This window comes from Archocentrus centrarchus, chromosome 1 (genome assembly GCF_007364275.1).
Source record: "Archocentrus centrarchus isolate MPI-CPG fArcCen1 chromosome 1, fArcCen1, whole genome shotgun sequence".
NCBI lineage: Eukaryota > Metazoa > Chordata > Actinopteri > Cichliformes > Cichlidae > Archocentrus > Archocentrus centrarchus.
Window position 1 is genome coordinate 21228095 of NC_044346.1, and position 24574 is coordinate 21252668.

Genomic DNA, 24574 nt, shown 5'->3' on the forward strand with positions numbered 1-24574 from the left:
TACTTGTCTAAACAAAATTTCTTGGAACATCTTCAAGTTGTTCAGACCACTGCTGTGATGCTTCTGACAAAGTCTTACAAGTACTCTCATGTTTTACCGTTGCTGATCCAGCTGCACTGGCTCCTATTAAATTCAGGCCCACTTTAAGATTGCAACACTGCTGGTATTTGTTTAGACTCTCTCGCTCCAGTTGATCTTTCAGAGTTAACTTAAATAGTTACTTACCCCAAACCAGCATGTTTATTAGATCCCATTCCTACTAGACTCTTCAAAGAAGTCTTTCCAGTTATTGATGCTTCAGTCTTAAAAATGATCAATCTGTCTTTATTAGTTGGCTATGTACCACAGACCTTCAAGGTGGCTGAAATTAAACCGCTACTTAAAAAGCCATCACTGAAACAGCATTAGTGAAGGTTACAAATGATCTTCTCACAGCCTCTGACAGTGGACTCATCTTTGTTCTTGCTCTGTTGGATCTCAGTGCAGCTTTTGATACTGTTGACCATAACATTTTATTACAGAGATTAGAGCTTGCTATAGGTATTAAAGGTACTGCACTGCCATGGTTTGAATCACATTTATCTAATAGACTCCAATTTGTTCATGTAAATGGGGAGTCTTCTTCACACACTAAGGTTAGTTATGGAGTTCCACAGGGTTCTGTGCTAGAACCAATTTTATTTGACCAGGATATGTCCTTCAATGCACATATTAAACAAATATGTAGGACTGCTTTTTTGCATTTGCGCAATATTTCTAAAATTAGAAACATCCTTTCTCAGAGTGATGCTGAAAAGCTAATTCATGCATTTATTACTTCTAGGCTGGACTATTGTAATTCATTATTATCAGGCTGTCCTAAAGCTCCCTGAAAAGCCTTCAGCTGATCCAAAATGCTGCAGCTAGAGTACTGACAGGGACTAGAAAGAGAGAGCATATTTCTCCCATATTGGCTTCTCTTCATTGGCTCCCTGTTAAATTCTAGAATAGAATTTAAAATTCTTCTCCTCACATACAAGGTCTTGAATAATCAGGCACCATCTTATCTCAAAGACCTCATAGTACCATATCACCCCAACAGAGCACTTCGCTCTCAGACTGCTGGCTTACTTGTGGTTCCTAGGATACTTAAGAGTAGAATGGGAGGCAGAACCTTCAGCTTTCAGGCGCCTCTTCTGTGGAACCAGCTTCCAGCTAGGATTCGGGAGACAGACACCCTCTCTATTTTTAAGATTAGGCTTAAAACTTTCCTTTATGATCAAGCTTATAGTTAGGGCTGGATCAGGTGACCCTGAACCATCCCTTAGTTATGCTGCTATAGGCGTAGTCTGCTGGGGGGTTCACATAATGCACTGCTTCTTCTCATTCACCTTATTTACTTTGTTTATACTCCACTCTGCATTTAATCATTAATTGATATTAATCTCTGGCTCTCTTCCACAGCATGTCTTTTCTCTCCCCTCAGCCCAACCGGTCGCGGCAGATGACTGCCCCTCCCTGAGCCTGGTTCTGCTGGAGGTTTCTTCCTGTTAAAAGGGAGTTTTTCCTTTCCACTTGCTTGCTCATAGGGGGTCGTTTTGACTGTTGGGTTTTCTCTGTATTATTGTAGGGTCTTTACCCGCAATACAAAGCGCCTTGAGGCGACAGTTTGTTGTGATTTGGCGCTATATAAATAAAATTGAATTGAACTGAATTGAATTGAATTATACATGCTTCCCTTAGGCAGTACTATTAGAAAGTATTGCATAAATTTTCATTGTTATGCAGATGATACCCAGCTTTATCTATTAATGAAGCCAGATGACACACATCAATTAGTTAAAGTGCAGGAATGTCTTAAAGACATAAAGGCCTGATGATCTCTAATTTCCTGCTTCTAAATTCAGATAAAACTGAAATTCTTGTACTCGGCCCCACAAATCTTAGAAACATGGTGTCAAACCAGATATTTACTCTGGACAGCATTACTTTGGCCTCCAGTAATGCTGTGAGAAATCTTTGAGTCATTTTTGACCAGGATACTGTCAAGGTCCTGGGCCGGTGGCCCAGTGTTTTATGTTCCTTTTGTATAGTTCTGTTTTGTTACATCTCTGTGTAAGTGTCATGTTACTTCCTGTCTTATTTTGGTAGTGTCTTGTTTCTTGTTCAGCATGTTTAATTTTGCTTCCCCTTGTCTCGTTAGCGTCATTGTGTTCAGCTGTGCTCCTTGCTGTTTCCACTTCCCTCATTATTCCCCGGTATATTTAAGTCCTGTGTTTCCTATGCTTGTTGTCGTGTCCTAATTGTCATTTGGTCTCCTGCTGTGTGTTCTGTTTTTGCCTTATATCTGGACTATAGGTCAAGTAACTTTTTTGTTATTCTGCACCTGAGTGAATAAAGCTTTAAGTTAATTTAAGCTTCCCGTCTGGCATATCCTGCATCGGGTCCTCTTTCCTGCCTGCCACACAGCCATTACATGACAGATACAAGGTCTTAAATAATCAGGCCCCATCTTATCTCACAGACCTTATAGTCCCATATCACCCAAATAGAGCACTTCGCTCTCAGACTGCTGGCTTACTTGTGGTTCCTAGGATACTTAAGAGTAGAATGGGAGGCAGAGCCTTCAGCTTTCAGGCCCTTTCTGTGGAACCAGCTCCCAGTTTGGATCGGGGGACAGACACCCTCTCTATTTTTAAGATTAGGCTTAAAACTTTCCTTTTGATCAAGCTTATTGTTAGGACTGGATTAGGTTATGCTGCTACAGGCCTAGGCTGCTGGGGGGTTCCCATAATGCCCTGTTTCTTTTCATCCACCTTATTTACTTTGTTAATACTCCACTCTGCATTTAATCATAATTATTATTAATTTCTGGCTCTCTTCCACAGCATGTATTTTGTCCTGTCTCTCTCCTCTCAGCCCAACCGGTCGCGGCAGATGACTGCCCCTCCCTGAGCCTGGTTCTGCTGGAGGTTTCATTCTGTTAAAAGGGAGTTTTTCCTTCCCACTGTCACCAAGTGCTTGTTCATAGGAGGTCATTTTGACTGTTGGGTTTTCTCTGTATTATTGTAGGGTCTTTACCCACAATACAAAGTGCCTTGAGATGACTGTTGTGATTTGTCGCTATATAAATAAAATTGAATTGAATTGAATTGAAGATTCTGGCTTTGACTTTTAGAGCTGTTCATGGATAAGCACCAGCTTACATCAGTGAACTTTTACAACAATTCGTCCCCACCAAGTCCTACTTGTTTTACATCATACAAGGCTGAAGACTACAGAGACAGAGTTTTTGCCACACTGGCTCCCCAGTTCTGGAACTCTACCTTTGAGCTGATTCAGTAGTTTCTTTTTAATAACAGCTAAAAACTCCTCTTTTTAGACTTGCATGTGGTTAATCTTTTTTTTTTTCCTGTTATGCTCTGCTGTTATGTTGTCAAGCACTTTGTGGTGTTGGTCTTGAGAGGTGCCATATGAATAAAAAATTTACTTTACTTTTTTTTTTTTTTTTTACTAAAATGGATGCATTTTAATTATTACATATAAAACCAAAGGCAGGGAGATCCACAAACAAGCAGCAACTGAAGGTGGCTAAAGTAAAGGCCTAGCAGAGCATCTCAAGGGAGGAAACAAAGCATCTGGTGATGTCCATGTGTTCTAGACTTCAGCCAGTCATTGACTACAAGGATTTTCATCCAAGTATCAAGAACAGTCCTTATATTAATTTGTCCAGTTTCTATTTAATGATCCTTCCAACCTTCCACTGAGACCATTTCTGATGAGGCTTCAGTGAATAGTCACCAGACCAACTAAAGGGCAAGATACATCTCTCAGGTCCTGTGTCAGGTCTTTGCTAGATTTTTTCCCCTGTTTATATAATTTTCAGAGACTGTTTATCTGCTGTAGATAGATCTTTTGGGTCTGCCACATCTTTTTTCCTCCATGTGTCCAATTTACTCAATTTTTTGAACAACTCACCACACACCAGACTATGATATGCCAATTTTTCAGTTAATACAGCAATGTAGCTCTGTGTAAATCACTTCGATGCTGCAAAATAGAATTTTATGCCTGTCAAACTGTGTTATCTTTGGTCTTTTTCATAGATTCAAGACATGGACATGGAGACATGGAAACAAACTATGCGTTTTTGGGACAGGCTGCTTGCAACAAAGTCCCCAATGATAAAATTTAAAATTGCTTCTTTCTTAAATTGTCTGTTGTGTCTAGATACAGCAGTGATTCATTTCTTGAGTTGTTTGTGCCACTGTGTCAAAGAAATATGCATTGTTTGACACTAGAAGGCTGTTGTTTATCTTAAATTTCATCAAGTGCCTCAATCAACATTAATTTTGTTACATGTAACCCCATACTAAGAGAGTGACTTCAGCAAAGTCCAATTGCAACATCTGAACTGAAGAGTGCAGTCCTAGGATCAGCTGAGATACTGTGCAGAACCCTCCTGCTCTCTGGCATACAGTATGCATAACTAATCAAGACTTGCATAGGATGTAAAAATAAACTAAATGATAACCAAGCATCAACTTCACTTTTCCATAATTTGCCAGTAGTGCCACAACTGTTTTGTCACTGATGCTTCACAACCAATCATCAGTAAATCAACAATTTGAAAAAAAAACAAAACAGTATGAACCGGTCATTCACCTTTTATCCAACAGTTTAAGTGGATGTGACCTTAATTTTCAGTAGTAAATTTTTATTTTCAGAATGGTATTACAAATACGTAAAAATACTTATGCATCCAAATCCTGTTAATATTTACCATAGTGCATTTATTATTAATGTTGTTATTTTTGTTCGCCATTGGCTTGCGGGAGGATGCGGGCAAAGGGGCGGGACTGAGACCACAGTCGGGGGTAGGTGCGGTAGTGCGGCGTACGATACGTGCAGAAAGACTCACAGCACAGGACAGATACGCATAGGAGATACCGAAATGCACACAAAATGCTGCGTCCACGAGCTGTGACAAGCCACTGGATGTGAAGAAAATAAAGGACCAGCTGACGAAAACGCCGGAAGTTCTTGCCTCCAGACTGAAACGCTCGCGTAGGCTGCGTTTCTGCCGCAGAAATCATTCCACTAGAGCTCTTGTCGATGCGCTTTAGCTCTGCATGAGTCCCTTCGTTTGGTTTGCATATTCAGAACAAAACCGGGCGGTGCTGACTGTGTGTGGTATATACAGTTTGTGAGTGCACCTTATCCACGTCTCCGCACACCCCTTGGCACCTCCTTCAGGATGGCGTTAACGATCTGCACGAGATTCACTGACGAATATCAGCTGTTCGAGGAGCTGGGGAAGTAAGTGAACGTGTTTTTTTTTTCTTTTTGTTTTTTTTTTTTAATCAACTGGCATCACCCCTCTGTGAAATGTCACCTTGTTACGTAATAGTCCGCCTTGGTTTAGGGACGCGGATTTCAGGCTGAGTGCGTTTTTGTGAGTGTGCTTGTGTGCACTGCTGATAAGTGTAGCCATGAAGCCTGATGCAAAGGGCTAAATACCCTCTGATGTATATCATGCCGGCTTGTGCGATGGCATCCTATTTGTTTTAATCTAACATTTGATGCCCTGCTTACGTTTGCGCTTACGAAAGAAGATGCGTATAGAGCGTGTCGTCATCCCCCTCCATCCTGTGTGGGCTCTGATGTTGCATTTCGACCTTAGAGGTACCACAGCAGGGCGAGGGGCTCTTTTTTTTTTTTTTTTAAAGCTAAACCAGGGTAAAATACATTGCTGTGCGTGAAAGACAGATTTGGTAAAACACCCCTCCCTTTCTATCTCGAGCCCCCCCCCCCCCCCCCCAAAAGTCCTCCTCCTCCTCCTCCCTCGTGATACACACTCAGTAATGCGACAGCAGACCATGTAGGCGAGATGGAGATTGCACACTCCACGGCCAAGCAACCGAGCCGTGATCACTCATAGACCCAGGCAGGGAATTCCTCACCCTTGAGAGAGAGAAACAGGTGGCGAGAAAGATCCGCGTCCCCGCATGTGTGCACACCTTTGTATGTGCTTGTTAAGGTGGCCCCCTTGGTTTATATGAAAACGTGTGCGTGTATGTTCGCGGTCATGCAGCCGAATGACCTGCAGTCTGGTCAGCAACCGATAATCGGTGTACACACTCCAAGATGTCTGCAGTCTGTGTTGACTTTTACTGAAAGCACAAAGAGGTACGAGAATGTCCCTCCTCATCCCCCCAAAAGCTGTCGCTAACATTTTACTGGAAGAACTGATATCCTAAAGGAAACCTGGATTTCAAGTGAGGAGCAGGAAGTCTTCCCCAAAGCCACTGTCCCCCTTCTTTATGATCCTCTGCAGCATTCATCGTGCACCATCTGGCATTAATAATACACCCATATTGCTTTATTCTAATACTTTTTAATTCACTGATACTGATAAGCACAAGTTTACCGACACAGACAGTAGACAGAAGTCTATGGTATTTTTACAATGTAATAACATAAAATAGATTTTATTTATATTTAGCATTACAGATGAAAAACTTAAAGGAAATGTGGCACAAATATCGCCAATTTAACCGCATGTTTGCACTATTTATCTCAACTACATCAAAATATTCTTTACTTTTTTTTTTTTTTTTAAATAATGCTACACACATTTTGGTTTTTAGATGTCTTTCTTGTCCAAACGACTTTTGTTTTGTCATTATTTTTATTCTAGAAGGAACTAAATTAAAAGACTCTTGCTGTGTAAGCTGTCACAGAAAAGATTTAAGTCTGCATTAATTTCTGTTACTTTTAAACTGTATATAAAATATAACAGTCTGTTGTTGTACACCAATAAATTGGATTTGCATAGAGTTTCAGTTAAATGAAAAAAATAATTAAAATAAAAAACAGCAATATTGTTCACAAAAAGAAGTGTTCTGATTTACGCAACCGGATTAATATATATAAAATGTCAGTGTAATAACAAAAATACAGCATTTTAAATCAAAACCGCTGTCCAGACATTGATGACAGAAGTCTTATATTAGTCTGTTAGTGTATCTCTTCACCAAGACTGTTTTCATCTTTAAGCATTTTTTACATAGTTGCACACTCAGATGGTCTGTGCCAAACACTGACAGTGTATTATATTTATATTTGGAACTATATGTGCTGTAGGCATTTTCACTGTGCAGTTACTGTACATTTTGTCCCGTAGGGTTGTGCAGATGCACTTGACATATGCGTGTAACAGTGCCATGCGACTCAACCATACTGGACAGTCAACTAAAATTCTTATGTAACATGTTATGCTATGATTATTTCCTTTAACAAATCCCTATAAATGAGAGGTAAGCTTAGTGGCAGGCTGGGCTCTCGACAAGATGTTAGGTAACATGTTTATGGTACACATTACTGTATGCTCAGCATCCAGTCATAAACTGGACACAAGAGACAAGAGTCAGTTATTTCTCATAAAATTGATTTTTATCAAATAATATGATGTACAATTAGAAGTAAAGTAAGTGAAATGCCAGAGTTCTTTTGAGATAATGGCTGCTCTCAGCATTATCTTTCTTTGCAATACTTCAAATTCTTCCTGATGTCTCTGATGTTGTGTGGAATTAGACTGGAGTTTTTCTGCAGAGGAGAACATTTTATTGTTAAGAAAAGGCATGGATAGACAGAGAAAGAGCTTGAGTTGCAAAGCTGCAGGCATGGCTGCAGTGCTGAGCAGATCTGAGGCAGGTGGACCACTCCTTGGCTGCATTTAGATATGAGAGATGCAGCACTCTGCTCCACTCCTTCTTCAAATATAGCTGACCTAGTTTTTTGATCTTCGTACAGTACCATTCAAAAGTTTGGACACACATTCAAATTCAGTGATTTTTTTTTTTTTTTTTAAATTGTTGTTTGCATTATAGATTAATACTAAAGTCAGCCAAACTATGAAGAAATACATATGGGATTATTTAGTAAACAAAAAAGAAACAAACAGAATGTTTTAGATTTTAGATTCTTCAAAAGTGGCACCTCTTTCTTAGATGACAACTTTGCACATCTTGGTATTTTCTCAGTCAGCTTTATGAGGTAGTCACCTGGAATGGCTTTCAGTTAACAGCTGCGCCTTGTCAAGAGTTAATTTCTAGAATTTCTTGCCCTCTTAATCTGTTTGAGACCATCAGTTGTGTTGTGAAGAGGTAGTGTTGGTATACAGTGAATAGCCCTAGCTGAGTAATGTTCTAATCAATATTGTGGCAAGAACTACTCAACTAAGTAAAGAAAAACAACAGTCCATCATTTCTTTAAGAAATGAAGGTCAGTCAATCCAAAAAAATTTCAAGAACTTTCAAAGTCTCCTCAAGTGCAGTTGCAATGACCATCAGACGTTACAATGAAACTGGCTCTCATCGGGACCGCCCCAGGAAAAGAAGATCAAGAGTTCCCTCTCTTTCACAGGATAAGTTCATCAGAGGTACCAGCCTCAGAAACCACAAGTTATCAGCACCTCAGATAAGAGCCCACCTAAATGATTCATAGAGTTCAAGTAGCACACACGTCTCAACATCAACTGCTCACTGAAGACTGCGCGAATCTGGACTTTGTGGTCAAATTGCTGCAAAGAAGCCACTTCTAAGGAAGAACAAGAGGAAGAGAATGGCTTGGGCCAAGGAACACAAGGAACGGACATTAGACCAGTGGAAGTCTGTCCTTTGGTCTGTCCTTTGGTCTGATGAGTCCAAATTTGAGATTTTTGGTTCCAAACACCATGTCTTTGTAAGATGGCGAGCGGATGGTTCCTACATGTGTAGTTCCCACCGTGAAGTATAGAGGAGGAAGTGTGATGGTATGGGGGTGCTTTGCTGGTGACACTGTTGGTGATTTATTAAAAGTCCAACTTTAACTCACGCACACTTAACCAGCATGGCTACCACAGCATTCTGCAGTGACATGCCATCCCATCTGATTTGCACTTAGTGGGACCATCATTTGTTTTTCAACAGGACAATGACCCCAAACACACCTCCAGGCTATGTAAGGGCTATTTGACCAAGAAAGAGGGTGGTGGAGTGTTAAGTCAGATGACCTGGCCTCCACAATCACCTGATCTAAACCCAACTGAGACGGTTTCAGATGAGTTGGACCATAGAGTGAAGGCAAAGCAGCCAACAAGTGCTCAGCATGTCTGGGAACTCCAGGAACTCCTTCCAGACTGTTGGAAAACCATTTCAGGTGATTACCTCATGAAGCTGATCGAGAGAAGAGTGCAAAGCTGTAATCAAAGCAAAAAGTGTCTACTTTGAGGAATCTAAAGTCTAAAACATACTTTGGTTCGTTTAATGCTTTTAAGTTTACTACATGATTCCTAATGTGCTCTTCATAGCATGGATGACTTCAGAATGAATTTACAATGTAGGAAAAAAATAAAAACATTGAATGAGAAGGTGTGTCCAAGCTTTTGACTGGTACTGAAACTCCAGAGCAGCACGTGACTGAAACAAAAGAAGACTGGTTGGAATGTTTGCAGGTGCTAATGGGTGTAACGATTTTAGACCAAGTGTACTGCAGGTGGGGTGTGTGAGTATCTGCATAGCCGGTGCAGCTAGATTTAGTACTACTGACTAGTGCTTTTTTTTTTACATTGAAATTTCACTATTGTTAATTAATGTTACTATAACATTAGCTGGGTGTTTGACAAAGCAAGCTTATTAGTTTGGACAGATGTATTTCAGTAACTTTAAAGTATATATATTTTTATGAAGTGAAAACATAAGCTGCAACCTGACATTCATAGACTTAGTCAAGCCAGGCTTTTAACATTAAGCCCAGATTTTCTGAACCTGTTTCGAAATACTTCTTGTTGTATATCGACAGGTATGGCTTATATATTCAGAATAAATCACAAAGTATTTTTGTGTGCATGTCCATTTTAGGGGCGCCTTCTCTGTGGTCAGGAGGTGCGTAAAGATCTCATCTGGTCAGGAGTATGCTGCCAAAATTATCAACACTAAGAAGCTATCTGCCAGAGGTAGGAACCACAAACACATTCAAGCACATATGAAAACACAAGCTGAAACATTCCCTGAGTGTCGCTGACTTATGAGTGGATGAGCTGTGAGCATTGCTCCCTCTGAAACAGGCTTTAGGGCTCTGAAAGAGAACAAGTTTGCGTGTGTGTGAATGTATGTGTGTGAGGTTTAAACTCAGTGAGTGACTGACAGACAAGCACACAGAGGGGAAGAGACTCATCTGGATTTTGGATGATTACATTTTCTGTGTGCAGAAAAAACTGTGACTACATCTCAAGTAATATCTCATGCTGTGCTTGTTCTGTTGTACTTTTTGCAATGTGCAGTACTCTCTCCTTTTGTGTTATTCGTATTTGCCCTTTGGTTTCTATGCAAATATTTGTCACATGCAACCTTGCACTTCTGTGTGCATGTGCGTGTGTTCCTTATTGATTCAGGACTCTGGCTGGTCTTGTTGTCCCAGGGGCAGATCTCTTGTGAAGCCGACCCAGTTCTTTCATATCCGTCACTGTAATTGTAGCTGCTGGCCTGGTTGCCTCAGGCTTGGGACACACACACACACACACACACACACACACACACACACACACACACACCACACACACACACACACACACACACACACACACACACACACGTATGAGCTCATAAACACACATTCATACATGACCCAGGAGCCACTAAGAGTCTATCAGTGATTACTATCCAATGAATGTTGTGCCTTTACAGTTTCTCCTTTTCTTCAGCCAGTAGGTTTTGCTGCAGCATGTTTGTAATAACCAGCAACTGCTGTCTGCTGCACAAGGTATCAGAGTTCTGTACACGCGAACCAGGGCTTCTAAACTGTAAGTTAGTTTGTTTGAAATTAGCTTGGTTGGTGTATACATGTTATATATGTGTATACTTTATCTATGATGATACAAATTTGTGGCCTGTTATAGTTAGGGCCACCCCCTAATAGTAAATCAGATAGAAGAGACACAGAGTTTTGATTGGTTGTTGCAGAAAAAAACAAACAATAAAACAACACAAATTCCATAAAAGTAGCTAGAATCAGTCACTACACATAGTCAGTAGAAAGCATGGACATAACTTCCAGATTGGAAAAATAAAGCCAGTGTGGATGTGCCTTAAGCTGTGTGCTCGTCACACATTGCTTTGGAGCTGACAGCTAGTTGCTTTCAGATGTTCCAGCCTCCGGTTGCCTAGGTACCCCTCTAATGCATTGGCAATCAACGGTATCCTGTGCTCTCATTGGCAGTTGCCTCAAAGTTGAGAAAAGTTTCTCAGTACCTGCCCATAACTGTCCAGCGGTTATTTCGCCCATAGTTGCTTGAAGTTGCTGAATATTATTCATTTTCTATGGTCTCCAGTTGCCATGTCGCTACCAGTGTGGATGCAACTTTAAACCTGCATTTTATCCAATGACCAAAAAAATGGTGATGGCCGTGGCTGCAAAAAGACTTCTGGTCCTATAGAAGTCTATCTGTAAACAGCTTTATCATTAGTTAATGGGTTCTCTTACTCATTTTGTCTTTACTTTTCTACTCACTTTGGGTCACTTTGGGTTTTTTTTTTTTTTTTAAATATTGGTCATACTGTGTTTCAAAATGCAGGATTATCTGTTGTATTGCCATTGGCTGATGACTTAAGTAGCAAGTCACATCCAGTTTTTGAAACCAAGATAGTGACGGTGAAAACACTCATCTCATCTTTATAGACCAGTGGATGATGTCATGGTAGTTACGTGCATCTTTATATTCTGTATGTCACCATATCACTTAGACTAGGAATTAACTAGATATCTGTCTGGCTGCCTGTTTGTCACAGATAGAAAATATATTTCAGTTTTATTATGTAACAATATTGTGCAGCTCCTGATGAGTTACAAGGCTAAATTTCTTTAGTTAATGTTAAACTAAAGTGTTAAACAATTATTAAATACTTTGCTTAAAATTTCCATGGAAAACACTAGGCTTCTTCTGAGCTCACATTTGACTAATGCTGTGGCACTGGATATATTGCTGTCACTGTTATTGTACTATAATGCTGCTGTTGCTGGCACCTTGTGGCAATAGAGTCACATTTCAAATTAAGTATGACATCACTGACAGTAGCTTATAGGAAAAGAAGGGTAGAAAATGCCCTTACACTTATAAATACTGCTGGCTGCAAGCTCCAAGCATCAATAAATTGTTGTCATCCGAAATATCAATTTTTCTTGAAATATTGTGTTAACATTTTGAGGCTAAATCACCCACCTCTAATAGCTTATCATTTGAAATATGTGAGTAGTCATTTAGCATAGGTGTTCACTCTAATACAGTGGTTTTCAGACTTTCTCCATCATGCCCTACTTTACCAGGTGAAATCTGTTCATGCCCCACGTGAAGCGGGGTGGGGCCGCTATGTTCACAGCAGACGGTGAAGGTGGAGAGTTTTGCTAGTCGCTGTGCTAACGTACCTGCTAATGTTTCCTTGTCCCGCCATGAGAATTAATCTGATATTCAACATTTGTTCCGCGTGACTTTTCTCCCAGCTTGTTCGTGCCCCACGTGTTATGACCCCACGCCCCACCAGTGGGGGTGCACCCCCACAGTTTGAGAAACACTGCTCTAATATCAGATAGACAGTCTCCTGTCTTGTTGCTACATTTTCAGAATTATTATGCATTTACTGGTGTTGTTTACAGGCAGCTTGCTTTGTGTCTCTTGTAAAATGCACATTATATGTTAAACTGTGTACATAATGTTACACTCTTCTTTTTTAGTTCTTTATGTCTTAATTCCAATGCTCCTCCGATGCTTATCCAAGATGTATATTTAATATTTAAATGTTTGAGGATTAGTTGAATAACTACAAATTAAATAGGAAAATCATTGATTAAGGGCATCCCTGGTTATAGTGTTGTACCCTGTGCATTAACAAACAACCCCCCTCCGCTTCTTTGCAGTGTTTTATCTTTCATTCCATTTCAGCTGCCCCTGAAGTCTTCATCCTTAGCATCCCTCCCTCTTCCGCTTGTCTCCTTTTCCTTTAGAAGTTGACGTTACTCTTTAATATCTCCATCTTTAATACTTACCTATCAAGCAAAGTTTATTTTTTCATGATATATACTCTCACATTTCAGCTTTTCTTTGCTCATTTAATGCTGTGTCTCTTTTTTGCAGCATAAACTCTCCTCCACATCCACCAGTGCTTTGCATGTTGCTGAGCGTAGTGTTTTTAATAGACACCTTGGTAGACAGATCAGTGCCTCACCACTTGCATGGACAGATTTCCAAAAATACTGCAAAGAATTATCTTACCACTTGTGTATGTGGGTCTTCAAGTGCACACACACTTGCTCTCCTGCTTTCTTCTGTGCGTTTATATAAAGGTTACATACTCTGCGTGCTGGCGTGTCAGTTATGGTCTTACCCTCTTTCTGCGATAAGCCCTAGAACTGCAACTCTGCTTCCCTGCTCTCTGGCAGAATCATGACCTTCCCCCTACTCCTCTGTTCTGTGTGTTTGTGTATGCAAGTGCATGCGTGTGTGTGTGATTATATATAATTGAAAAGGGGTTTAGGATAGGATTGGTGTCTGAAATGCAGGCACATCAAGGCACTGTGTGTGTGTGTGTTTGCTGTTTCTGGTTAAGCAGGCACACGTGGTGGGCCTATAGAACCAGTCCCAGTCCTGAAATCTGCAGTCCTGATTATGCAGCATTTGATTTAGAGTAGCAGATGAGTCAGTGAATAGAGTGGAGAGACAGAATGGAAGCAAAGGAAAGGAAGCAGAGGGATAGAGATGGATAATCAGTGTGAGATAGAGAAAATGGTAAGTCCGTACTTAAGAGTGCGTTTGTGCATGCTGTATTCCTCACAGCAGCTGAATATTTGGTGTCTCACTTGCATCATGCGTCAGTATCCCATCACTATGACTATCTGCTATCTTTTGTCAGTTTGTATTTATTTGTGAAGTGTGTGTGTGTGTGAGTCCAGTACCTGTATTTTGTGTGTGTGGTTCTCTATCTGTATGTATTCAACTATGTAGTTGTTTGTTTGTGCATTAGCCTCACTGCTTAACTCTGTGTCCCTATGAGCTTGCCTAGTCATGTTAGATTTGTAGTGTACTGATACTTAAGAAATTTTAAAAGGTCTGCTCTTTTTGGTTGTCACGATAGTAGAATTTCAAATGTGATACTGATAACCAGATGAATACTCAATATCAGTACTATTTTTCCATACCACAGAGGAAAAATGACAAAAAAAATCAAGAGGCTTTTTAAAAAAATAGATAATATAGATTAGCACAATGCATCAAAAAAACATACACTATATTGCCAAAAGTATTCACTCATCTGCCTTAACATGCGTATGAACTTGAGTGACTTCCCATTCTTAATCCATAGGGTTTAATATGATGTTGGTCCACCCATTGCAGCTGTAACAGCTTTAACTCTTCTGGGAGGCTTACCACAAGTGTGTTTATGAGAATTTTTGACCATTCTTCCATAATCACATTTGTGAGGTCAGACACTGCTGCTGGATGAGAAGACCTGGCTCGCAGTCTCTGCTCTAGTTCATCCCAATGTGTTCTCTTGGGTTGAGGTCAGGATTCTGCGCAGGCCAAGTTCTTCCACACCAAACTTACGGTACTCATCCATGTCTTCATGGGCCTTGTTTGGGCTGTGGTGCGCAGTGATGTTGGAACAGGAATGGGCCATCCCCAAACTATTCCCACAAAGATGGACCATGATATTGTCCAAAATCTCTTGGTATGCTGAAGCATTAAGAGTTCCTTTCACTGGAACTAAGAGGCTGAGCCCAACTCTTAAAAAACAACCCCACACCATAGAGAGAACACGTGTCTTCTGCTCTAGTTTTTCACACCTCTGCATTCAAGGCTTTGCATTGTGTTTGGTGATGTAAGGTTCGGATGCAGCTTCTCAACCATGGAAACCAATTACATGAAGCTCACTAGACACTGTTCTTGAGCTAATCAGATGTTTGTAGCATGTGAGGTTTGGAGATCTATAGTGACTGACTCTGCAGAAAGTTTGAAATCTTTGTTTTCTGTTACTATGCGCCTCAGGATCTGCTGACCCTGCTTGTCATTTTTTTTGTGACCTACCACTTTGTGGCTGAGTTGCTGTTGTTCCCAGTCATTTGTACTTTGTTAAAATACCACTAGCAGTTGATTATGGATATTTAGTGGCGAGGAAATTTCACGACTGGACTTGTTGCACAGGTGTCATCCTATCACGGTACAATGCTGGAATTCACTGAGCTCCTGAGAGTGAACCGGTCTTTCACAAATGTTTGTAGAAGCAGTCTGCATGCCTAGGTACTTGATTTCATACATCTGTGGCCATGGAAGTGATTGGAACACCTGAATTCAATGATTTGTATGAGTGAATACTTTTTGCAATATAATTTACTTTAAAAGGCAATATGATTTATTTTAAAAAGCCACCACTGTTCTTTCTAGGTGTTGTAGACTTTGCTGAGCTTCAATATGAAGCTCAGCAGAGTTCATTGTGTTGAAGCTAATTGTGTTATCCTTTTAAATTAACAGGATAATTCGCACTAACATTACATACTGGCAGGATGGATAATCTTGTTTCCTAGCTTCCATGTTAACGTTATCACTCCATTATTAGCCATGGACACTTGCTGCTGCTGTAATAAGTTAACAGATGGCTAATGTTGCTATTAGGTAACTGATAACAGTTAATTAAGTAACAATAAATGTTAGAGTAATCAATTATCATAACATTTATGATAGCTGATTTAATATTTCCATATAGCAAACCCAGTTAACTCAGAAAGCCAAAGATTCCAAGGTGGATCAATTTCAATTATTTTTGGCCATCCTGACAGGATTCCTCTATAGAAAGCACACCATCAAACAGCGGACCCTCCGCGGACCCACAGATCGCTCAGCAAGCACGACTTTTTTCATTTTCAAATTTTACTGGCTGCTCTCACACAGAAAGCAGGGACAGGCCAGCAGCATTTCTCTAAAAAGGTAAGTACTGTAAACTATCCTGTCAAATATGCTTTATTCAAGGAGTTACCTGTTCAGTCAATTTATACCGGTAGGAGATAATGAAGGTACTTGCTTTGTTTGCATTTTATTCAGAATGTGAGATTTTGGTGAACCACATTAGCTACTAAGAGGTTAAAAGTTAAAAAAAGTCCTTCAAGGATTCATTTCAGTGTGGCAGGTGATGTGATTTACTTATCTAGTTGATGTTAGTCCAGGGCTGAGCACATGAAAGAATTTTTTTTTTTACCCCTCTCCAGTATTAACTGCAGATAGACAACTGATTATATTTTTGGCCAATAAAATTATCCTGATTGAGCTATTTGAAGTTTATTTGAAACACGCTGTTCATTTGCTGGCAGCTACTATTAGATGACTTGATGTGAAAGAAATGTACAAACCTGATCATACTCCAACAAGTTCTGAATTGTCTTGTCCTTTTCTGACTACTTCTGAAGAACAGATATTTAGTGATTTTTAAATCAGCATGTGACCCTCCCACCTTTGGACAGCTGACAACCAGCTAGCTAAACAACAACAATAACAGCTGTTTATAAGCTAACATTATGCCAGCTAACGTAAGACTCGATGTCCTAAAATCACCCTCTTTAATGTTCCCCAGTGTAAGCATTTATAATCTGATCTAATTATAGCCTTCGCTTATAGATGATTGCTGTCTGACAGCCATAGCAGAGTTATTAAGTATTAATAATAAACCCACTTTTACTGCTTTTAGTATTTCACATTAACTAAAAATGGCCTGGCTGGTGTGTTTCTACTACTGTTTGAGTATAAAAGTATTTTTGTACACCCTATATTTTAATCTATTTGGGTAATATCAATACCTAGCAATAGATCAGTGAATGCTAGCTGTCAGAGTGCTAGCTCCAGTGTGCCAACTTGGCGACTTTGTTGCTAGACTAGTTGACGTCGGCAACTTTTGGAGGGTTTTGGAACCCTGAAATTCTCTGCTGTCACCGTGTTTTTTGTACATTTGTACTTCATCCGTTTGTTTGAATTGATGTGTCAATATTGGCCTCCGACTCAGTGAATAAACTCTAATATTATGTGAGAATATAAAAACTGTTTATCAGAAGGAAAGCATGATTTTTCTTGCTTTTTTTTTATTAATTTTTTTTAGGACACTCAAATCTTACTGACACAATGTTAGCTTATAACCAGCTGCTGCTACTCCATTCCACCATGCAAATGAACTCCAGTACGAACCCAGTTGGTGATCCTTTATGAAGCTTCTGGTACCAAGATTTTCTTCACTTCTTTACTTATTTTGAAATATAAATTCAATTTTTTTATTACAAAATACGGCCATACTGCTCTATGCATAATTTCTTTTGAGTTTGAAAAAGTCTAACCACATTTGGCTCACTGCCAACACATTGCAGGAGTGACATCATACTCTCTCATGCTTTTCTTCCTCTGTAAATGAACTAATTTCTACATAAATCTACACAAATTCTGGCACAAACTAAATTAATCAATAGGTGTGTAGGCTTAAGAGAAAAGCGAGAAAGGGGATAGCACGTAGTTAAGATACAGAGATATGCAGGCAGGAGAAAAGGGAAAGGAAGGAGTGATCAGTTAGAAGGAGGAGGGATCACCGTGACTAACTGGGTACTTGAAGGCTAAAATATATGTTGCTCGTGCTCTCACACCCGACACACACTCAAATAGCCTATAATTGGATACATGATTGTGCTAGATTTCTTACAAAGCTTTCAGCTACATCTCATGTCATTATTATCCATAGTTTGCTTACTGACGATGACAATAAATCATCTCCATGCCAGCTGGGTCAAAAAGGGCATTAGATGTGCTTAAAAGCTCAAAAAGAAATCTAGACTGTGAACCTCTAGATGGTTTTGTCAAACTACTGTTTGCAAAAGTCACGAATGTCAAGAATGAATGTTAAATCTCAGCATTAGAGTAGGCTTGTTGACACCTTGCTAATGAACTGAAACTAGGTAGCAGCTTAAGCTTACGCCCCCTTCACACTTGACAGAAAAGTGTGTGTGTGTATATATATACAGTATATATATATATATATATATATATATATACACAATAGTTTGCCATATATTTTCAAACTACATCTGCCTTCAGTGTACTGACACTGTTTCATTGCACTCCTTTGGAGTGACTTTAGCCAAAGTAAAAGCTAAGCTTCACTATTTCAGAGCTATAGCTGTGCACCTATAACATCACTGTTGTCCTCAGCAGTTCTCATCAACCGCATGTTTTCAGCATGTGAAGTCATGCTTAACCGGCAGGTGCTTCTTCAGTTTCAAGTGGAGCACTTCACAGCTGTAACATACCTATCACCGAGGGCACAATTTAAATTCGTGATGATTTTGATGTGTCTAGGCTCACCCTTAAAGATAGAGTGAGGAGCTCAGCCAGTGGAGGGACTCAGTAGAAGCATTCCTCCTCTACACTGAAAGGCCAGTTCAGGTGGTCCCGACATATGATGCCTCCTGGCTGCTTCAGGCATGTCCAAATAGAGAGACTGCAATGCTTGACTGACTTGGTGTTCACAAGAGACTCAAGAGTTCTCAAGAGTTACAGATTACATTGTACAGTAATCCCTCGCTACTTCACGGGTCGCTTTTCGCGGACTCGCTGTTTTGCGGGTTTTCAGTCAATATTAGTGTAAAGTATTTATTGCGGTATTTTCGCTGTTTCGCTGGTTTTTGCGGTACTTGTTCTTCAAATGCGTAGTACGTGTTGTACATTAATGTATATATTTGGTGTATAAGTGTGTGGGGAGGGTTTATAAAAACTTAAAATAGTGTATAACTACTAAAATAATGTATAAGTATTAAAATAAATATAGCGTCCATACTTAGCGGATTTTCACTTATCACGGGTGGTCCTGGAACGTAACACCCGCGATAAGTGAGGGATAACTGCAAATTTCACAAACTCTTTCAGAAGTTACTCATTGAGCTATTGTTCCAAAGTTAAAGTAGAAAAAGATACCACCTTTTTTTCCCCAGAGAAAAATAACTGTATTAAGTAGCTGCTCCTAATATATTCAAACTATTGCTTTCCCAAACTAATAATATAAAAGAAAAAAAATCTATGGGGAAAGTTGAGTCATGCTCTCTAGGGGTGTCTTGGGAGGCATTGCAGAGAAATCCATAATGAATTAAGCTCTGGTAGGTTTTTGTTTTTTGCTTTTTTCAAGGTTCCCACAGTTTGGACAAATGCTTTCAACACTTCCATTCATGTAGTTATATTTACTAATATAACTTATTTCTTATAAAGCTGTGTATGGCATGTATGGAGAACTGCAGCTTTTCCTTTTATTAAATAAGAGGACATTTTATATTGCTGCTGTTCTTGTTGCAAAAATGACATTCTCAAGGTGAATCTTTTGTACTGTGTATTTTGGTACCTTGGTCATGCTAGTTCTCCTCAGTTGCAGCACACAGCTGTTACCACAGTACTGTAGCCATAATCATAATAAAAAATGTGCTGCACAGTAGGGCTTGATTGCTACAAAAAAGTGATCTTTGTCTGTGATTAGAACTATGAATTTGTATTCGTATCTGCTTCTTTTTCTGTGCGAGAGTTTCCTTGTTGAGGTATTTTTAGACCATCAAGCTCCGATTAAACCATTTTACATATCAGTCTAATGTGTTTGGTATATGTCTGCATTTCAGTGGATAAGATAAAGGCAGACATTACTGTACATTACAAGACTCTTGGGACAGTTTTATCTCTGACACCAGCCACCTTTTGTTTCTCCTCGGAAGAGAAAGCAAGGGAGTTATCAGTTTCATTTCTTTCTCTATTGGAAACCAGCAGAGGATGACGGTGTCTCAGCATCCTGGATGGTTTCATTAGATCCCTGGGAACCGTATGGAAGAGGACTACTTAGCCGCTGGCAGCAGAGGATGTTACATTCACCCCACTACATCTTTTTAATTAAAACCCTTAATTAAATGGAGCAGAGCAATTCCAGGACCCCGTTGTGGTGTGTCTCTGTCTGTGTGTGTGGTTTGAACATTCATGTCTGTATCAGCGTTAGGACTTCAGAAAAGGTTTGTTGTTATTATTGATTGAACTATTGATTATTTCAAAGGGTTAATTGAATATGTATACATGTTCCCAGAGGATGGCTCGAGCTGCTCATTTATCTGATCAACACTCATACAAGCAGCAAAAATTGGAATTTTTACTTGATCGATTATTTCAGATTTTAATTGCTTGTCAGAATTGTCATAATGATTGCTGATTGGTATGTAGACTTTGCATATTTTACTATGTTAACAGCAATAATTTTAGCCCGTAAGGCAGAACATGTATGTATACTTTTTTCTTTTTTTTTTAACCAAAGAAATTAATCTCAAGGATATTATTTCAAAAACTGACACTGTCACTTATTGCATCAGCCTCTTCATGGCACAGAGCTAGTGTAAGCTGGTGTTGGTTCTCTTTAGCTCGGGAGCCATTTTCTGTTCAACCCACTTCCAAAAATATTTTGACATTAGCTCCCCTGATGACTGGCAATATATACTCTGGAAAGAACGGGTCAGCCAGTGTGCTGCTTTTTATATTTGGCCCATCAACTAATACCAGTCAGTGGTATTAATTATCTACAGGTGTACATGTCATGACTGGGGGGGGTCAATGTAATTCCAAAGATATCATTTATGAGTAAATCTATTCAAGTGGAATTACTCATGCTCAATACAGAAAAACAGCAATGTTACATATGAAGAGTTAATATTTATCATTGAGAAATAGAAAGTGTAGTTGTGTCACCGTAGGACCAAAACCCCAGATTGTTCTTTGCTGTCTAACATGAGTCGCATTGGCAACTAAGTAAAAATATGTGGTTGTCTTCATTAAATAGGACAGAAATCAGATAACTGCAATAACTGAATCAGTCAGAATGATGATTTGAAGCAGGGGTATATTTTGCAGGGACAGAACTGGGACCTAACAACTATGCATTCCTATGTAGCAGTATTAGGTTAGGTCAGTTTGATGCTGTGCTTCACAACCCCCCTTTTTTTTTTCCTTTTTTTTTTTTTTTAAACTGCTGTTGCTGCTGCCTCAGCTTACACAAAGTCTGTTATTTTTCTGCATTTAGAGGCATTGCTCCTCAGATTCTCCCACAAACTCTTTGCCTTAATTTTCTCCCCCTGTTGTAAACAACATCACGGGCTATGAATATGATTGACTCTGGCTTTATTTATATGTGTCTGCATGCCACAATAAAGATTTGATGAAATAGAAAACTGAAAAGTCTAACAGTGGTGAGCATAAAAATAAACACAAAATCATTTCACTTAATAGATTAATGCAATATTCTCAGTTTGCCTCTAGTTCAAATAAGACTGATCTATCTGGCTTGAAAAAAATGACCTCTATGCTTTTAAAAAAAAAAAAAAAAAAAAGTTTGTCCATGTTTTGTTCTCCCAAAATTTGCTTTTTGGACTTAGAGGATTTCAAACTACACAAACAATCATAGATAGATCACTACATTGCTGCAGTGCGGTTGCAGATGTGACACTTCAGATCCTGACTGTAGGAGAAAGAAGCAGCAGTGGAAGGAAAAGTGGGATAGAGGTGGGGGTTTGTTGGGGTCTGCATCTGTAATTTGTCATGTGATGCACTGATTTGCATCGGGCAAAATATGAGATCTTGTTGAACCAAAACTGTAATAAAGAGTTTTGTAAGAACACAGGACTTTGTGTTTTTTGTGTCTTCACCAGATAAAACATGTGGTTTTTTTCTTTTTCGACTCCATCATTTTCCTCATAACTGCTTTGATCCTTTGCTCATACCGAGGCTGCTGGCTTATGACTGGCTCTGAGCTTTGGATATCTTTTAGCTTTAGCCACTTTATTAGTTTATTAAAAACACCCATATTCAGCTGGCTGAATGTGATTTAAAGGTCTCGTTAGGTTTGTTGTTGCAAATGTTTTTTCGTGGTGGCCTCTCGCAGTTTACTTTGGCAAGCTTTGTGTCTTCACTCACAGTGAGGAGACATGTTATTGTGTTATTGTATTGTATTTGTATCCTCCTGAGACCTTATGTCCTCTGCAATGTTCACAAATAAGTCACACTGAAGATTTTTTTTCCTCAGTTCTCAGGAAGATATACATAGAAGTGAGCATGATAGGTCCTGGAAACCAAAACAAATAATTACCCAGCATGGATGTCCTTATATGAGCATTTGCTTGTAATTGTGTGAGCCTGTCAGACTGAGGACTTCTTGGCATTCTAGTGGAGTCCTGCACCATCAAGAGCATTTTTTTTGGGGGGGGGCTAAAATGGTGGTTTGTTCAGAAGACTGAAAGGTTGAAGAACTGTTTTTAATAAACAAATTATCCATCTCCTCAACTCAGAGCCCTAAACTGGCCTGTTATGCACTATGTAAATTAATCTATTCTGTTGGACTTGCACTATACCGTGGCATGCACTTTATGACACAGCTCCAATAACATAACCTTATGTAAAAAACAATGACTAGAATTTTATATTTTTACCCTAGATATTTATATATTTTTTTTTATCTTGTATGCCGTGATGTGTGAATTACATATTTTATTCTTACTATATATTTTTACTACTTACTGTCAGCTGCAGGTACAAAATTCATTTTACTGTGCATTATCCTATGTATAACTGCATGTGACAAATAAACCTTATCTTCAGAGATTTTGTAGAATTCTTAATAATGTATCAGTAAAGATCTTTAATTCAGTTTCTGGAAAAAGCCTGTTTACTGACTAGACTATAGTAATGCTGGCCAGCATGAAAAAAACAAGTAATTTTACTTATTTTGGTGGTAAATATAATTTAACTAAATACTTTTAAAGTAGTTATCTTTACTGAAAGTTAAGTGGGATTGTTACTCTCTACTTTGGAAACAATGCATCAATCCATCTGTCTGATTGGTGGATTCTTGTTAACCTTGCTAACAAATGTGGAGATTACGAAATTGAGCAACTGCAAAATATATGTGTGATGATTGTTTACAACCACACAAATGAAAGGCCCTATAATATGTATTTGTATTTATAAAAATTAAATATAGTAGGGTTTTACACTCCCATCTCATTAGTTTGTAATTATTGAAGTCGTATAGTAAAGTTAAATTTGGTTAATCCATTATACTGTATTATGACATGTTACATTTTAAATAATGGTGCATATAAGTGATTTGCATTGGTTTTTCAGTGACTTATAAGTTGCAGTAATTCTTTTTTTTTTTTCTGTTTTCTTGAGTTACCTGCCTGCTGCTCCAGTTCTTTCTGGTTTGAGCAAAAGAGGAGGCTGAGGCTGGAGGTGGTTTAAGTGAAGAGGCCAGTCACCTGGACTTAACCATCTGTTGTGACCCCTGTGGCATTTAAAATGGTTTACTCAGTTACCATATAGGTTGAGCTGTCTCCCACTTGGGCAGGTCAGTTGGTTGAGTTCTGTTTTTTTGTTAAGCATATTTTGTGTAAAGTTTTGTTTTGTTGACATATTTTATGGGCCACTGATTTCTTAAAATGGCTTATTTTCATGAATGAATTGTATTTGTTTCTATAGTTTTTTTTGTCTTTTTTTTGCTTACAATAAAATCCACAGTTTGGAAATTATACCTATGCCTATATGTCCTTGGTTGCTTGGTCCATGATAATAAGAACAATGAAAAATAGTTTGGCAGCTCTTAATCATTTGGAGCAGCATAAATCCAAAATATATAACAATAAAAATATGGGAAAGAGAAGAAAACACCACACACACACACACACACACACACACACACACACACACACACACACCACACACACCACACACACAGTATCGTATCAAAATGTAGTGTGAGATGGATTCAGTGAGTGGTAGTGGATAGATAGAAACCTGCTCTAGTACAGTTAAAACTGGGGGATAGTTCATCAGTTCAGGAGGTGACGGCCTATGGGTAGAAGCTTTTATTGAGTCTGTTTGGTTTTGACATGAGTGACCTGTAGCATTTTCCAGAAGGGGAAGGGGTAAAAAACAGAGTGACCAGGTATTTAGGTACTGTAGGTTGCATCTATACTCTCATATATACTCATCACAGTCTTTTAAGACACTGTTTCTGTTCTAAATCCCTTAAGAAAACAGATATTTCAAGCTTGTGGCTACTGCACTGAATCATATAAAACATACCCGATCTGCTGGATTGTTTCAGGACACGAAAGAAATGCATTTGGCATTAAAGAGGAATAGGCTACACTCCCGCACCACAGCAAATTAAAGATAAATTCTGACAGTTAAATAATACAAAAAGAGAATTTAAAAAAAAGGTTGGATAAAGAAATGTTTTTGTATACTTTGGATGAAGATACCATCACGATCTTTATTCTGCCAGACAGAGGAGTGTGCATACTTGGATAGTTTGAGACAGTCAGCCTGGATCAAGCCAAAAAGGTCCAGACAGGGTTGAATGAAAAACAGCTGACTGGACCTTCACATTTGTTGGCACAGTTACACTTGCTTCAGTTTTACCCACATAAGCAAAATTACTTTCACGAGTGTCCCATACAGCGCAAGCTTGTG

General features: G+C 39.1%; 2 protein-coding genes across 2 annotated transcripts in view; both read left to right on the top strand.

Annotated features, from left to right (window-relative positions):
- The first annotated feature begins 4864 nt into the window (after positions 1 to 4864).
- LOC115777968 (calcium/calmodulin-dependent protein kinase type II delta 2 chain-like) lies at positions 4865 to 13152 on the top strand. The gene is made up of 3 exons (XM_030726019.1): positions 4865 to 5298; positions 9882 to 9976; positions 13148 to 13152. Exons 1-3 carry the CDS (start codon positions 5237 to 5239, stop codon positions 13150 to 13152), a joined length of 162 nt encoding a protein of 53 aa, XP_030581879.1. The 5' UTR covers positions 4865 to 5236.
- Positions 13153 to 13768: 616 nt separating this feature from the next.
- LOC115778060 (DNA polymerase theta-like) overlaps positions 13769 to 24574 on the top strand; it is a 15208-nt gene continuing 4402 nt past the window's right edge. Inside the window, 2 exon segments of the mRNA XM_030726080.1 lie at positions 13769 to 13798; positions 14577 to 14738. Coding sequence (XP_030581940.1) covers positions 13769 to 13798; positions 14577 to 14738 — 192 coding nt within the window.

Coding starts and splice junctions, on each gene's coding strand:
- LOC115777968 (XM_030726019.1), top strand. CDS start 5,237: ATGGCGTTAACGATCTGCACGAGATTCACTGACGAATATCAGCTGTTC. Junction 5,299..9,881: donor CTGTTCGAGGAGCTGGGGAA/GTAAGTGAACGT, acceptor TGTCCATTTTAG/GGGCGCCTTCTCTGTGGTCA.